The 13,591-nt window shown below is 46.6% G+C and overlaps 1 protein-coding gene across 1 annotated transcript; it reads left to right on the top strand.

The window, feature by feature from the left end:
- Window positions 1-269: 269 nt before the first annotated feature.
- On the top strand, window positions 270-9,482 carry LOC116957255 (uncharacterized). Its single transcript, XM_076055463.1, has 2 exons — window positions 270-373; window positions 6,180-9,482. The coding sequence occupies exon 2, from the start codon at window positions 6,558-6,560 to the stop codon at window positions 8,109-8,111; it is 1,554 nt and encodes a 517-aa protein (XP_075911578.1). The 5' UTR covers window positions 270-373; window positions 6,180-6,557; the 3' UTR covers window positions 8,112-9,482.
- The last annotated feature ends 4,109 nt before the right edge of the window (window positions 9,483-13,591 follow it).

The following is a 13,591-nucleotide window of genomic DNA, read 5'->3' as shown; positions in this document are numbered from 1 at the left end:
ATTCACACACAGTGTATACACAGTTTGTACACACACAGTACACACAGTTTGTACACATACACACACAGTACACACACAGTGTATACACAGTTTGTACACACACAGTACACACAGTGAGACGCGAGGGGGAGGTGTAACCCAATAGTGACGTCATGTCACCAAGGTATTCACCCCCCCCAACCCCCCTCTACCGCGAGTTCACTCACTTATGGCCTAGTTCATTAACATAATTTATTACGTTGTATCGCCGCACATTGGGTATGGGAGTGTGTTGTACACCTCTAGTGACGTCATGTCACCTCCTGCTGCCGCGTGACGTCACGAGATACCAGGAAGCTGCCGATCCGCGCGCCTGCGCTCACTGAGATCCGAGGTGAGAAGTTCACATCGTGGTTGTTGTTGTGGTGGTTGTTGTTGTTTACCCAGGTAGAGCCTCGCTCCTTCTCTCTCTCGTAGGGATATCAATTGAGTAGCAGCGAGTATGGAATCGATGTCCAGGTTGGAACATTACAACGCGGGGCCTTGCCTCCTGCCCTCGCCTGATTGCATTTTGCTTTAACTCTGCTAAAGTTTAATTTGTCTTCACCTGGCTCACTACTTTGAAACTTTGTTTCTTTTACATATTTAGTTTTTTTTCTCTTACCAAGGCCAAGCCCACGTGAGCTGCTATACCGCTCTTGTTTTCAGAAGCGACCTGCCCACAACAAAGTGGCTTATCAACGTGCGGAAATGTCTGTCGGTCAAATACTCTAAACGCGTGGTGATGTTGACTCTAAATGTGCAGGGAAAAAAACCCTGAGGATCCTGAGGAAAATCCACGCGACCACGAGGAGACAGACACGCAAACTCCAAATATACATCCTTAATACAGGTTTGTTTAGGTTAGATCGCGTAAATATGTGTAGTTAAACCCCACCACCACCCGACAAAGCCAACTAGTAGGGGTTGTCACGTTATCTACCGACTATAGTAGTATACCCTGACTATAGTAGTAACTACTAACGCTACAGTAGTATCTTCTGACTATAGTAGTATCTACTGACTAGTAGAATTTACTGACCATAGTATCTAATGACAGTAGTATCTACTTACTATACAGGAGTATCTACTGACTGTAGTAGTATTTACTGACTATAGTATCTACTGAAAGGAGTATCTACTGACTCTACAGTAGTATCTACTGACTCTATAGTAGTATCTACTGACTGCAGTATCTACTGACTGCAGTATCTACTGACTGCAGTATCTACTGACAGTACTATCTACTGACAGTACTATCTACTGACAGTACTATCTACTGACAGTACTATCTACTGACAGTACTATCTACTGACAGTACTATCTACTGACAGTAATATCTACTGACAGTAGTGTCTACTTACTCTATAGTAGTATCTACTTACTCTAAAGTATCTACTGATCATAGTAGTATCTATGGACTGTATAGTAGTATCAACTGACTGTCGCAGTATTTACTGACTAGTGGTATCTACTGACTAGTATCTACTGGTTCTATAGTAGTATCTGCCGACTATAGTGGGAAAGATTAACTCGAAAGTAGTATCTGCTTACTCTTTAAAAGTAGCTTATATTGACTGCAGTAGTATCTACCGACTCTAATAGTATATATCAAGGCCGTAATTATAATTTATATTGCTATAAAAATATAAAATTTGTAATAATAATTGCTGTGCTATATAAATAAAAGAACAATTTGCTAAACCTTGGCCACAATATCTGGACTTGTCTTCATATAAAGCAATGCATTACATACAGTGAAACAAGAAATTGTATAAAAGTAAAAACAGAGCAATGTAATGCAATACACTATGATACATGATGTGTTGGTGATTTTTTAATATTTTTAGGCAAGATATGGCAGGAAATTAGTTTTCAAATTTAGATATTTTTCTGGGTTGGGACCCCCTGGAAGATTTGGTCCCCCACAATGTTGACTCCATGGCTATGGCCTTGGTATATATCAACTCTATAGCAGTAGCTATTAACTCTATAGTAGGAAATACTGACTTTAGTCATATCTACTAACTCTATAGTAGTATATACCGACTTGATAGCACTATCTACTATCACTACAGTAGTATGTACTGGCTATAGTAGTAGCTACTATCACTACAGTTGTAAGTATTGGCTGTAGTAGTAGCTACTATTACTACAGTAGTATGTACTGGATATAGTAGTAGCTACTATCACTACAGTGGTATGTACTGGCTGTAGTAGTAGCTACTTTCAATACAGTAGTATGTAATGGCTGTAGTAGTAGTTACTATCACTACAGTAGTATGTACTGGCTATAGTAGTAGTTACTATCACTGCAGTAGTATGTACTGGCTATAGTAGTAGTTACTATCACTACAGTAGTATGTACTGGCTGCAGTAGTAGCTACCATCACTACAGTAGTATGTATTGGCTGTAGTAGTAGCTACTATCACTACAGTAGTATGTACTGGCTGTAGTAGTAGCTACCATCACTACAGTAGAATGTACTGGCTGTCGTAGTAGCTACTATCACTACAATGGTATGTACTGGCTGTAGTAGTAGCTACTATCACTACAATAGTATGTACTGGCTATAGTAGTAGCTGCTGTCACTACAGTAGTATGTACTGGCTATAGTAGCTACTGTCACTACAGCAGTATGTACTGGCTATAGTAGTAGCTACTATCACTACAGTAGTATGTACTGGCTATAGTAGTAATTACTATCACTACAGTGGTATGTACTGGTTGTAGTAGGAGTTACTATCACTACAGTAGTATGTACTGGCTATAGTAGCTATCACTACGGTAGTATGTACTGGCTGTAGTAGTAGTTACTATCACTACAGTAGTATGTACTGGCTGTAGTAGTAGCTACTATCACTACAGTAGTATGTACTGGCTATAGTAGTAGCTACTATCACTACGTAGTATGTACTGGCTATAGTAGTAGCTACTATCACTACAGTAGTATGTACTGGCTATAGTAGTAGCTACTATCACTACAGTAGTATGTACTGGCTATAGTAGTAGCTACTATCACTACAGTAGTATGTACTGGCTATAGTAGTAGCTACTATCACTACAGTGGCATGTACTGGCTATAGTAGTAGCTACTATCACTACAGTGGTATGTACTGGCTGTAGTAGTAGCTACTATCACTACAGTAGTATGTACTGGCTTTAGTAGTAGCTACTATTACTACAGTGGTATGTACTGGCTATAATAGTAGCTACTATGACTACAGTGGTATGTACTGGCTGCAGTAGTAGCTACTATCACTACAGTAGTATGTATTGGCTGTAGTAGTCGCTACTATCACTACAGTAGTATGTATTGTCTGTAGTAGCTACTATCACTACAGTATGTGCTGGCTGTGGTAGTAGCTATACTAACTTTAGCAATATGTACTGGCTGTATTATTAGCTATATTTAACTCTATAGCAGTGTGTACTGGCTGTTGTAGTAACTATACTATCTGTATATCGATAGAAGTAAGTGTTGGTAAGGCAGTGCCTTACCAAAGTTGGTACATCTGGATTCAGTCACTGTTGGACCAAGTCTTCAATGATTGCAATGATGTCAGGTACAGGTACCTTGGTGAACAGGGAGTCTACATCAAAACTGACAAGCACATCATCGGGAGACAGTGAGATGTCCTTGATTAGAGAAACCAAGTGAGCTGAGTTAAGTACAGCTGAGGTGGTCTTGCCCATGAAACGAAGCAGGGTCTCAGACAGAAATTGGGCCAGTTTCTAGGTGGGTGAGTTAATGGTGAAGACGATAGGACGGAGCAGGGTACCTACTTTGTGGATTTTTGTAAGGCCATAAAATCTGGGTGGTCTAGCAGCCGAAGGTTTTAGAGAGAGCTGCTTGGTCGGTTCGATTAGAGAAGTCAAATTAGTGATGATATTGTTGGTTTTCTTGGTTAGGCGGTTGGTGGGATCTCTTGATTTTGGTATAGCTGCCATCATTAAGAAGGTCCTGAATTTTGTTGTTGTAAGTGGCGTTATCCATGATGACAGTGGCATTGCCTTTGTCGGCTGAGAGGATGACAATGTCATCTCTTTTTTTATTTGAGTGAGTTCAAAACGCTCGTCGTTGCTGATGTTGCTAACGGGTTTCTTAGCGTTTTTGAGGATAGCAGCGATTTCAGATCTTGCAACATCTTCCCGAATGTATCCCAAACCTTTGAGGGCTATGTCGACCTGGGCAATGATATCACACACTGGGATGTGTTTAGGGGAGACTGTGAAATTCAACCCTTCAGCTAGTACTGATTTTAGGCTGTTGGAAATTGGGCTGTTACTCTGATTGAAAAAAATATTGTTAACATCTGACTTTTTAACGTGTGGCTTGGGCTTCTTTTTTGACAAGAGGTTGAATTTAGCAATCATGTTAACTTTACATTTAGTTGACATTGAAGTAGCTGAAGAAACTGTCATGTTATCTACATGGTCCCAATCAGATGTGGACATTTTATCTGTTAATGTTAATTGTGATTTAAGAGAGTCTTGTCTAAATTCTCAAGTTGAAAATTGGAGCAATCTTATTATCTCTGATATTAGAGCTAGGCTGGCCCTAAACATAGTCTGCATTATAGACTGCTAGTACACTTAACTCCGACTAAGAACCAGGCCTATCTACATTAGTGTTTTTTAAGATTATTTTGACTATTTCGATTTTTATTTACTTAGTCTTTTTTATCAATATTTTTCTCTCTACATGACTTTGCCAAAAGAACCAAGAATATAGTACTTATCAGTGCCGTGGTAAGGCCTAGTCCCATGCAGGGGTCCCGGCCTCGCGCATGCGCAGATGTGTGCTTTGGCGCGCGCTCAGCATAGTAATTTAATAATTAATAGTACTAAATTGTTATATCATGGGACCTCCTTCGCCTTTTGGCGTCCGCTGGTCTAACACTGTTTGAGACGAGGCTCGAAAGAAAGCTGTCTCTGGTGTGGACCAATCAGTTTCAAGGACAATGCATATACTGTACTATCAGAGCATTTTTTTTGTTGCATTTTGACCACAAGTATATGTGGTTAATGCAGACATAATTCCTTGCAAAAGGTTTCAGTTTGGTGTTTTAACATCTTAACACCCGTTTTGTTGCCAGAAAAAAATGGGAAAACCTATTATACTAAATTGTTAATTTAACTACTTTAAAGTTGACGGACGCAAAATACGATCAGCGCTGGCTCACCACCGGGCTTATCTCGTGGTACCCGGGTAATTGTTTTAAACGTAAACTCCACGGTTCACGAGTCAAATCCGTCACAAGTTTCGTATACAGACAGACGGACAGAGAAACAGACAAAAATGACTTGTATAGGTAAGATGCAATGATCCATGTGAAATGTATATCTTTAAGAGTTTATCTTTGTAGGGAGCTGTGGTGCAGTTATTTCACTGCATTATGAACTCAACATTTAGTTTGATTATCGCCGACAGCAAACATGATTGATAAGTGAAAGCTGGACTTATTGTGGGTCTCTGCTATGTTGATTGATTTTAAATTAATTACATGGTGAAGTGAGGAAGCATGAATACTGAGCAGATGAAGGTGGCCAGGTATGGTTCTAGACACACCACCACCTTTGTACCATGCCAGTGTGTGACAGTGTCAAGTTTGTATTTGCAGTAAAGTATATTAGCTATTGAACATGGAGGTTAAATCAAAACAATAGCTTATTTGAGTATCCTCTGGAACTTTTTGTAAGAATGTAAACAGGAAATTAACACAGCATATATGATGCTGAAGTAAGATCTGTTCATCCAAGCATTCAAACAAATCTGAGCCTGGCTTCACACCTCTAAGTTGGGATTGAATATTAATTTATGCATTTCTGCATAATACAAATAGTATTATTTACAACAGCCTTTGCTATGTTAGCTGAATTTTGCTTTTATAAATATTGCTTTTGTAGCCAGGCAGCCGAAATTGTGTGCTTGGTGTTTTGGATTAATATTTATTTTGAAGATACTAGGGCCTCCAGGCATATTTATAACCATTTGCCCTCTCATTGTGTGCCTTAACAGCCCGTGTGATGGATTGGGGAATATCTTGAATATATGAATAAATATAGACGTGTAAGTCATGTGTGATTATGTCTATATATTTATTCCTCTGTGCCTCGATACTGACGTAGATGGTGTGAATATTTTTTCTGTCTGCAGCTGACACTTCTTCTGACGCTTCATCAGCAAAATTGGTCTGATGGAGCAAAGGCACTCAGCGCAGCCCGGTACAAAAGACAATGGAACCAAGATGCAAACAGCATGGATTGTACTGGAAGTGTGACACGGCACCAGAAAACTCAAACAGGAGAAAAACCCTTCAAGTGCACTGTGTCTGAGAAGGGATTTTCAGATTCATCTGCGCTTAAAAAACACCAGAGAATACACACAGGAGAGAACCCCTTCAAGTGCAGTGTGTGTGGGAAGGCATTTTCAAGTTAATCTGATCTTAAGATCCACCAGAGAACACACACGGGAGAGAAACATTTCAAGTGCAGTTTGTGTGAGAAGACATTTTCAAGTTAATTTTGTTTCAAAATGCACCAGAGAACACACACAGGAGAGCAACCCTTCAGGTGCACTCTGTGCGGGAAGCCCTTTGCAGATTCATCACATCTTAAAAAACACCAGAGAACACACACAGAAAATAAACTTTTCAAGTGCACTGTCTGTGAGAAGGCATTTGCCAAGCCATCAGTTCTTCAGAGCCACCAGAGAGCACACACAGGAGAGAAACCGTTCAAGTGCAGTGTGTGTGAGAAAGCATTTGCACAGTCATCACATCTTAGGAGCCACCAGAGAACACACACAGGAGCTAAACCTTTCAAGTGCACTGTATGTGGGAGCGCATTTGCACGGCCATCGTTTCTTCACGACCACCAGAGAACACACACGGGAGAGAAACCCTTCAAGTGCATTGTGTGTGAGAAGGCATTTGCAAAGTCAGCAGTTCTTCAGAGACACCAGAGATCACACACAGGAGAGAAACCCTTCAGGTGCACTATGTGTGAGAAGGCATTTACAGAGTCATCACTTCTTAAAAAACACCATAGAACGCACACAGGAGAGAAACCCTTCAGGTGCACTCTGTGTGAGAAGGCGTTTACATGGTCATCAGATCTTAAAAAACACCAGAGAAGGCACACAGGAGAGAAACCCTTCAGGTGCACTCTGTGTGAGAAGGCGTTTACACAAACATCAGATCTTAAAAAACACCAGAGAACGCACACAGGAGAGAACCCTTTCAAGTGCAGTGTGTGTGGGAAGTCATTTGCATGGTCATCAGGTCTTCAGATCCACCAGAGAAAACACACAGGAGAGAAACCCTTCAAGTGCACTGTCTGTGAGAAGACATTTGCACAGTCATCAGGTCTTCAGATCCACCAGAGAACACACACAGGAGAGAAACCCTTCAAGTGCACTGTCTGTGAGAAGGTATTTGCATGGTCAACAGGTTTTCTGATCCACCAGAGAACACACACGGGAGAGAAACTTTTTAAGTGCAGTTTGTGTGGGAAGGTATTTTCAGGTTCATCTCCTCTTAAACGGCACCAGAGAACACACATGGGAGTGAAACCTTGCAAGTGCAGTGTGTGTGGGAAGGCATTTTCAAATTCATCAAATCTTAAAATACACCAGGGAACACACACAGGAGAGAAACCCTTCAAGTGCAGTGTCTGTGAGAAGGCATTTGCACAGTCATCAGTTCTGCATCGACACCAGAGAACACACAGGCATCAGAAGATCCTCAAGGAGTGTAGTCTGAAATCGACTTGTGAAAGTCAAAGTGCTGCTATGAGCCCATCCCTCCTGAAAAAAGAACCAGAAGTGAATTCCAACTTGGACACTATGAAATGTCTTAAGGTGAAATTTGAAGAGGTGACAGTGAAGAGCGAAGAAGTGAAAGTGAAATGTGAAGATGAAGATTCAACTCCAAAATTGGACCTTCACATCGATGGAAGCAACGTGAAGCAGGAGCTGAATTCTGACTGTGAGGCAGAGCGAGGCAACTCCCAGCAGTTTGTGGAAGTGGAGGTGTGGGTGGACTTTTTAGAAAATACAAAGTCAAATGGAGACCCAGTAGATGTGTAAGCTTGAGACAATGAAGCTCCAATAGATTCACCTTTGTCACAGGCCTTTAATGAAAATAACTTGAAGTTGAACACTCCGTTCCCTAGGTTCAACCTGCAGAGTAAGAGCGGTCAGTATTTGTAGACCTGTGGGTTGGGTAGATCTCTAACTAGGAGCCAGAGCCAATAAGCTCCCAAGCATTCACTGTTATGTTAGCATGTATATGTTGCTTGCTTATACGCCTCAGCAACTCGGAATTTTGTTTCATATCTCATCACAAACACTCGAAGAGCACGCCCTTTAGCGTCCCCTGGTCTAACACGGTTTGATACTAGGCTCAAAAGAAAGCTGTCTCTGGTGTGGACCAATCAGTTTCAAAGACAATGAATATATTATCAGTGTTTTTTGTTTGCATTCTGACCACAAGTATTGTGGTTAATGCAGACATTCCTTGTAAAAGATTTGTTTGGTGTTTTAACATCTCAACACCTTTTTTGTTGCCTATATGCCTTTTCCCAAAAAACATTACGAGTGATTCTGCCAATTTTTTGTAATAATTTTGATCGGGATGTAGTGCTGGGGCATGGAAAGGGTGAGTCCCCCCCACTGCCTCCTGCCTTGCCACACAAAATACAGCTGGAGGATAATTACTCACAAGCCTGTTTGGGAAGTCATAAAATGTAATATAAAAAAACCGGCAAACCCAACGAGGGGCTAATGAGATTCTGGGGGAAATCCCCAGTTGACTTCAAGAGAAGGCCGCCTTAAAGGAAACAACCCACAATAAAACAAACAAGATGAAAACAGCAGGGGTCACAAACCTCCCTTGGACAGCAAAATCCACCCAAGGGTTAATAATTGAGAGCTGACTAGGGTTTTTAAAATACAACAGTCAGTGGTATCAACTATGGTATACCACAAAACTTGGTTAAGCATGAACCAAGTAGTTATGAAAGTGTAGAGGAGTAAAATTGGGATGTGATGTCACGTGTGCCGTCCAGTGCGGTGACGTCATGGAACTTGACGTCATGTGCGCTGGGCGGCTCGATGACGTCACGTCTCGAGTATTTGGAGAGGACTCCGTGACGTAAGCGGGGTCACTGTGGTAATGGTAGAAGGGTGAAGAGGGAACCAGGGGTAGAGGGATCGAGTGGTGAGTCTGAGGAGAAGCCGATGTTAGCCGTTAGAGGTGCTTTTCTCTCCGGTCGATGGAGCTGGCAGAGTCCCCGATCCGCCACGTTAGAGAGAGACCGGAGCTAGCCGGGCTAAGACCAGACAGAGTAGGGTCGTGTGGCAGGACTCAGTGTAGGACCCCTAACCCCTGGAAGTTGTTACACCCTTGTGTTATTTGAATATCTTTAATAAACCAAAGGCGCAAGCCCTTAACCTTCACGTCGTCTCCGAGTCGTCACCAGCAACTTCTCAACAAAAGTATTAGACCTAGAGTCATTCAGAAGTGATTCAATGCGAAATGGGTCAATCACACACGACCAATGTGATATGTTTTCTACGGGATCAGAGCCTCACCAACCGCCTTTGGCTTCCAGTAGCTAACAGCACATGGTAGCAGTAAATTATGTACGCAAGAATTCCAAACCGCGACGTGAGTGTAGTGAACGCTGCTCAAAATGTAGTTGGAGTCACTTGCAGAGTCAAAACTGCGGAAAGTGGTATGGTACCAAGCTCTTTGGTTCTATTCGGTAAGAAACCCATTAGCAACAGCAAAAACGAACGCTCTGAACTCGCGAATTTAAAAAACAGAAGTGACAGTCATCCTCTCAGCCGATAAAGGCAACGCTACTGTAATTATGGATAAAGATTCATACAACAGCAAAATCCAGAAGCTGCTCAACGATGGAAGTTACTCAAAAATTAAAAATGACCCTACTAATAGCCTAGCGATAAAAACCAACAAGATCATCACAAGTTCGACCTCCCTAATCGACCCAACTAAACGTCCCTCCCTAAAACCTTCCGCTGCAAGACCCCCTAGATATAGTTATTCGCGCGCAAATTTCCGTGTTACGACGAGCGGACTCATGCCACCATGCGCTCCCCACACTCGCAGAAACCACACGAGACGGTTATTGCTCGCTAACGATTTATTCTGGGTGTGACTTGGATTAACCACGAGGTGACCCAGAGCTAAAATTGGTGAGGGAACTACACTGTCACTCGCCAGTCTAAACCCAATCCACCCCACCTCTTTCGAATTGCTCTCTCGTACTCACGATTTGACCCGCACGGAGCTCCTGCGGTCCAGTCCTCGCTGCCACTGCGACTCGTCACACGGACGTTCGAGTGGCTGGAAAGTCGACGGCCCCGATCGCTGGCTTGAGAAGAACACACGAACTGATCATCGCGCTTTCCTCTCCCATTTAATTCTCCTCTACATCAAAGGAACCCCTCGGCTGATCCGACGGCCTTCGCGGCCAATCGGATCGATGCCCCGTCCGCATCCCTCTTTACCCATCAAAGGGGCCGCCGCTGGGCTGCTAAATTGGCAGGAGCGTATGAGCACACTTGTCCTGCCATCAGACGCTTACCCTGGTGCTCACGCAGATCTTTAGCCAATCAGGCGCCTACCCGGCTGAATCTGCCTCCTGTGTGCTCTAATCCATCGTTCGTGGCCCCGTCCCCCCTCTTCCTGCCGTGCTGTGTGTGTCTTAACTGTGGTGGCTGAGTAGACTCGTCGTGACCATGTAATTTCACATTGATTCACGGTGCCGCAGTGCAATTTAACCTGGGGGAAGTCGGCCAATTCCCTGGCCCCAGGAAACCGTGGAGGATGTTCCCATGAGGAGGGCTCCAGGGTGAAAATCTGGAGGCCAGGTGACTTCCCCACGAGGTCCTACGTGGGGGTGTGTGTGTCCATGTGGGGGGTGGCGAGGGGGAAACAGCGTCGGCCAGGCTGCATTGTTGTGGGGGCATCTCAGGAGTGGCGCCGACAGAGCGGCTCTGCTGCTGTGGCATCACATAGCCCCCCGAGGTGCCTGTCCCGGGTTGACTGGAGCACCTCACCTGGGCTGCCCCCACGAGGTAGCGCCGCGGGGTCCGCGGGACTCGCCCGGCCCTCGTGGCCGGCCTCGGGGGTGGTGGTGGTTTCATCTTCGGGGGTTCCTGCGGTGGTCTCCTTTTCCACTCCAGTGGCTCCTTTTGTCCCTCGGCACCTACGGGCTGGGGAACAAACTCAGAGGCTGAAGGGTTTAGGGGCCGTCGCCTCCGCCGTCCCATGGCCGGGCCGGGACCTCTCGGGGCTCGGGGCCCTGCGGGGCCCATATAGCGTGTGAAGCTCCCGAGCATGGGGGGCGCGGGGACCCCGGGATTTCGGGATACTCAACCGGTGGGGTTCTTCGCTGGGGCTGCCCTCCATGGTTTCAATCGGTGGACGTTGACCACCGTCTCTCCTCTCCTCGCCCTGATTCAATACCATCCAGGGGGAGATCTGTCGTACCACGGTCCAGGGTCCGCGCCAGTAAGTGGTCAGTTTCGCCACTTGCCCAGCCCCGACGCGCGGGGTGTGCAGCCACACCTTAGAACCCGCCGAGTAGAAGGGGGGCTCCATACGGGGCCGGGCGCCCCGCTCCTGTCGCTGGTGCGTGGCCTCCCCTTGTTGGTAGGCCCGGCCGCGGGCTCCTTGAAGAGTCCCCATCAGGTGCTCCATGGGCCGGCTCCCTCCGGTTGCGGTGGGGAAACGCTGAACAGCAGATCTGCGGGTAGACGAGACTCACGACCAAACATCATTAGGAACGGGGTCTGTCCCGTAGAAGTGTGCACCATGGTGGTGTAGGCGAACAGGGCATAGGGGAGGTGTTCATCCCAGTCCTGTTGATTGGCGGTTGTCATACGTTTGAGAAGGTCTGGTTCATACGCTCCACCATACCGTTCGCCTGGGGGTGGTACGCCGTAGTTCGGTCCTTATGGATTCCGAACTGACGGCACAGCGCCTGAAACAGCTCTGCCTCGAACTCGCCACCTTGGTCAGTAATGACTCGTTCGGGGATCCCATGTTTAAGCACGTAGTGCTCCACGAATGCCCGGGCAACCACAAGGGATGTTTTATCAGGGATGGCCACTGCCACGGGATAGCGGGTGAAATACTCCACCACTACGAGGATATACCAGTCGCCTCGGTGGGATCGTGGGAATGGCCCCTGTAGGTTGATCCCAACTAGCTGGATTGCCCGACGACGTTTCGTGATTTTTGTTGTTTTATTTTCTACCTACGTGACTTTACCGAATAGAACCAAAGAGTAAGGTGGTTAGTTTCCCCACCTGTCCGGGCCCAACGCGACGAGTGTGCAGCCACACTTTAGAGCCCGCCGAGTAGAAGGGGGGCTCCATACGGGGTCGGGCGCTCTGCTCTTGCCGCTGGTGCGCAGCCTCTCCTTGCGGGTAGGCTCGGCCCCAGGCCCCTCGCAGAGTCTCCATCAGGTGCTCCACGGGGCGGCTCCCCTCCTCCCGTTGCGGCGGGGGGACACCGAACAGCAGATCTGTGGGTAGACGAGACTCACGGCCAAGCATCATTAGGCACGGCGTCTGTCCCGTCGACGTGTGCACCGTGGTGGTGTAAGCGAACAGGGCGTAGGGGAGGTGTTCGTCCCAGTCCTGCTGATTTGCGGCCACTATGTGTTTGAGCTTCCCGGCTAGAGTCTGGTTCATCCGCTCCACCATACCATTCGCCTGGGGGTGGTACACCGTGGTTCAGTCCTTCTGGATTCCAAACTTGTGGCACAGCGCCTGGAATAACTCGGCCTCGAACTCACTACCTTGGTCGGTAATGACTCGTTCGGGGATCCGTGCTTAAGTACGTAGTGCTCCACGAATGCTCGAGGTACTACGAGGGCCGTCTTATCGGGGATGGCCACCACCACGGGATAGCGTGTGAAGTACTCTACTGCCACGAGAATATATCGGTTGCCCCGCTGGGATGGCGGGAATGGCCCTTGTAGGTCGACCTCAACCAGCTGGCTCGTTCGACTGATGCAGAACGGTCTCAGGGGTACCTGATATCGCGCCAGTTTTGGCCCGCATTGCTGACACGCGCAGCAGCCCTGTACCCAGGCGGCCATGTCTTGTGCCAATTTGGGTCAGAGATACTGGCGACGCAGGGTCTCCTGAGTGCGCCGTTCATGGCCCCCGAGCGGGTGATCGTGCACCAGCCTCAGCAGCTGGGGTTGCACCTGGGCGGGAACACAGATGCACCCTGGCTGGCCGGCTTCGGTTAGCTCTCGTACCACCCCGCTCTGTATGCACAACTGGGTATACAAACCACTCCAGGGTCCCGGTAGGGCGCTCTTCTTCTCTCTTAGGGCCGCTGCCACCGCCACCAGGTCCGGGTCCCCCTGCTGGGTCTGTCTCAGCCACTTGTCGTCCAGGCCCGGGAAGGCGCAGCCGACGTCCTCTTGGATCCGCCCGGTCAGGGTGGGGTGGTCCGTCTGGTCCCCTGCTCCTTCTGCAGGGGTCTCTGCGGCGCATACCGTACTCTCTCTCAGGGGAGA

The sequence above is a fragment of the Petromyzon marinus genome, chromosome 71 (assembly GCF_048934315.1).
Source record: "Petromyzon marinus isolate PM22_M1 ecotype Great Lakes invasive population chromosome 71, UKy_Petmar_22M1.pri1.0, whole genome shotgun sequence".
Classification (NCBI taxonomy): domain Eukaryota; kingdom Metazoa; phylum Chordata; class Hyperoartia; order Petromyzontiformes; family Petromyzontidae; genus Petromyzon; species Petromyzon marinus.
The sequence above is the reverse complement of the archived record's forward strand: the minus strand, read 5'-3'. Positions and strand labels throughout refer to the sequence as shown.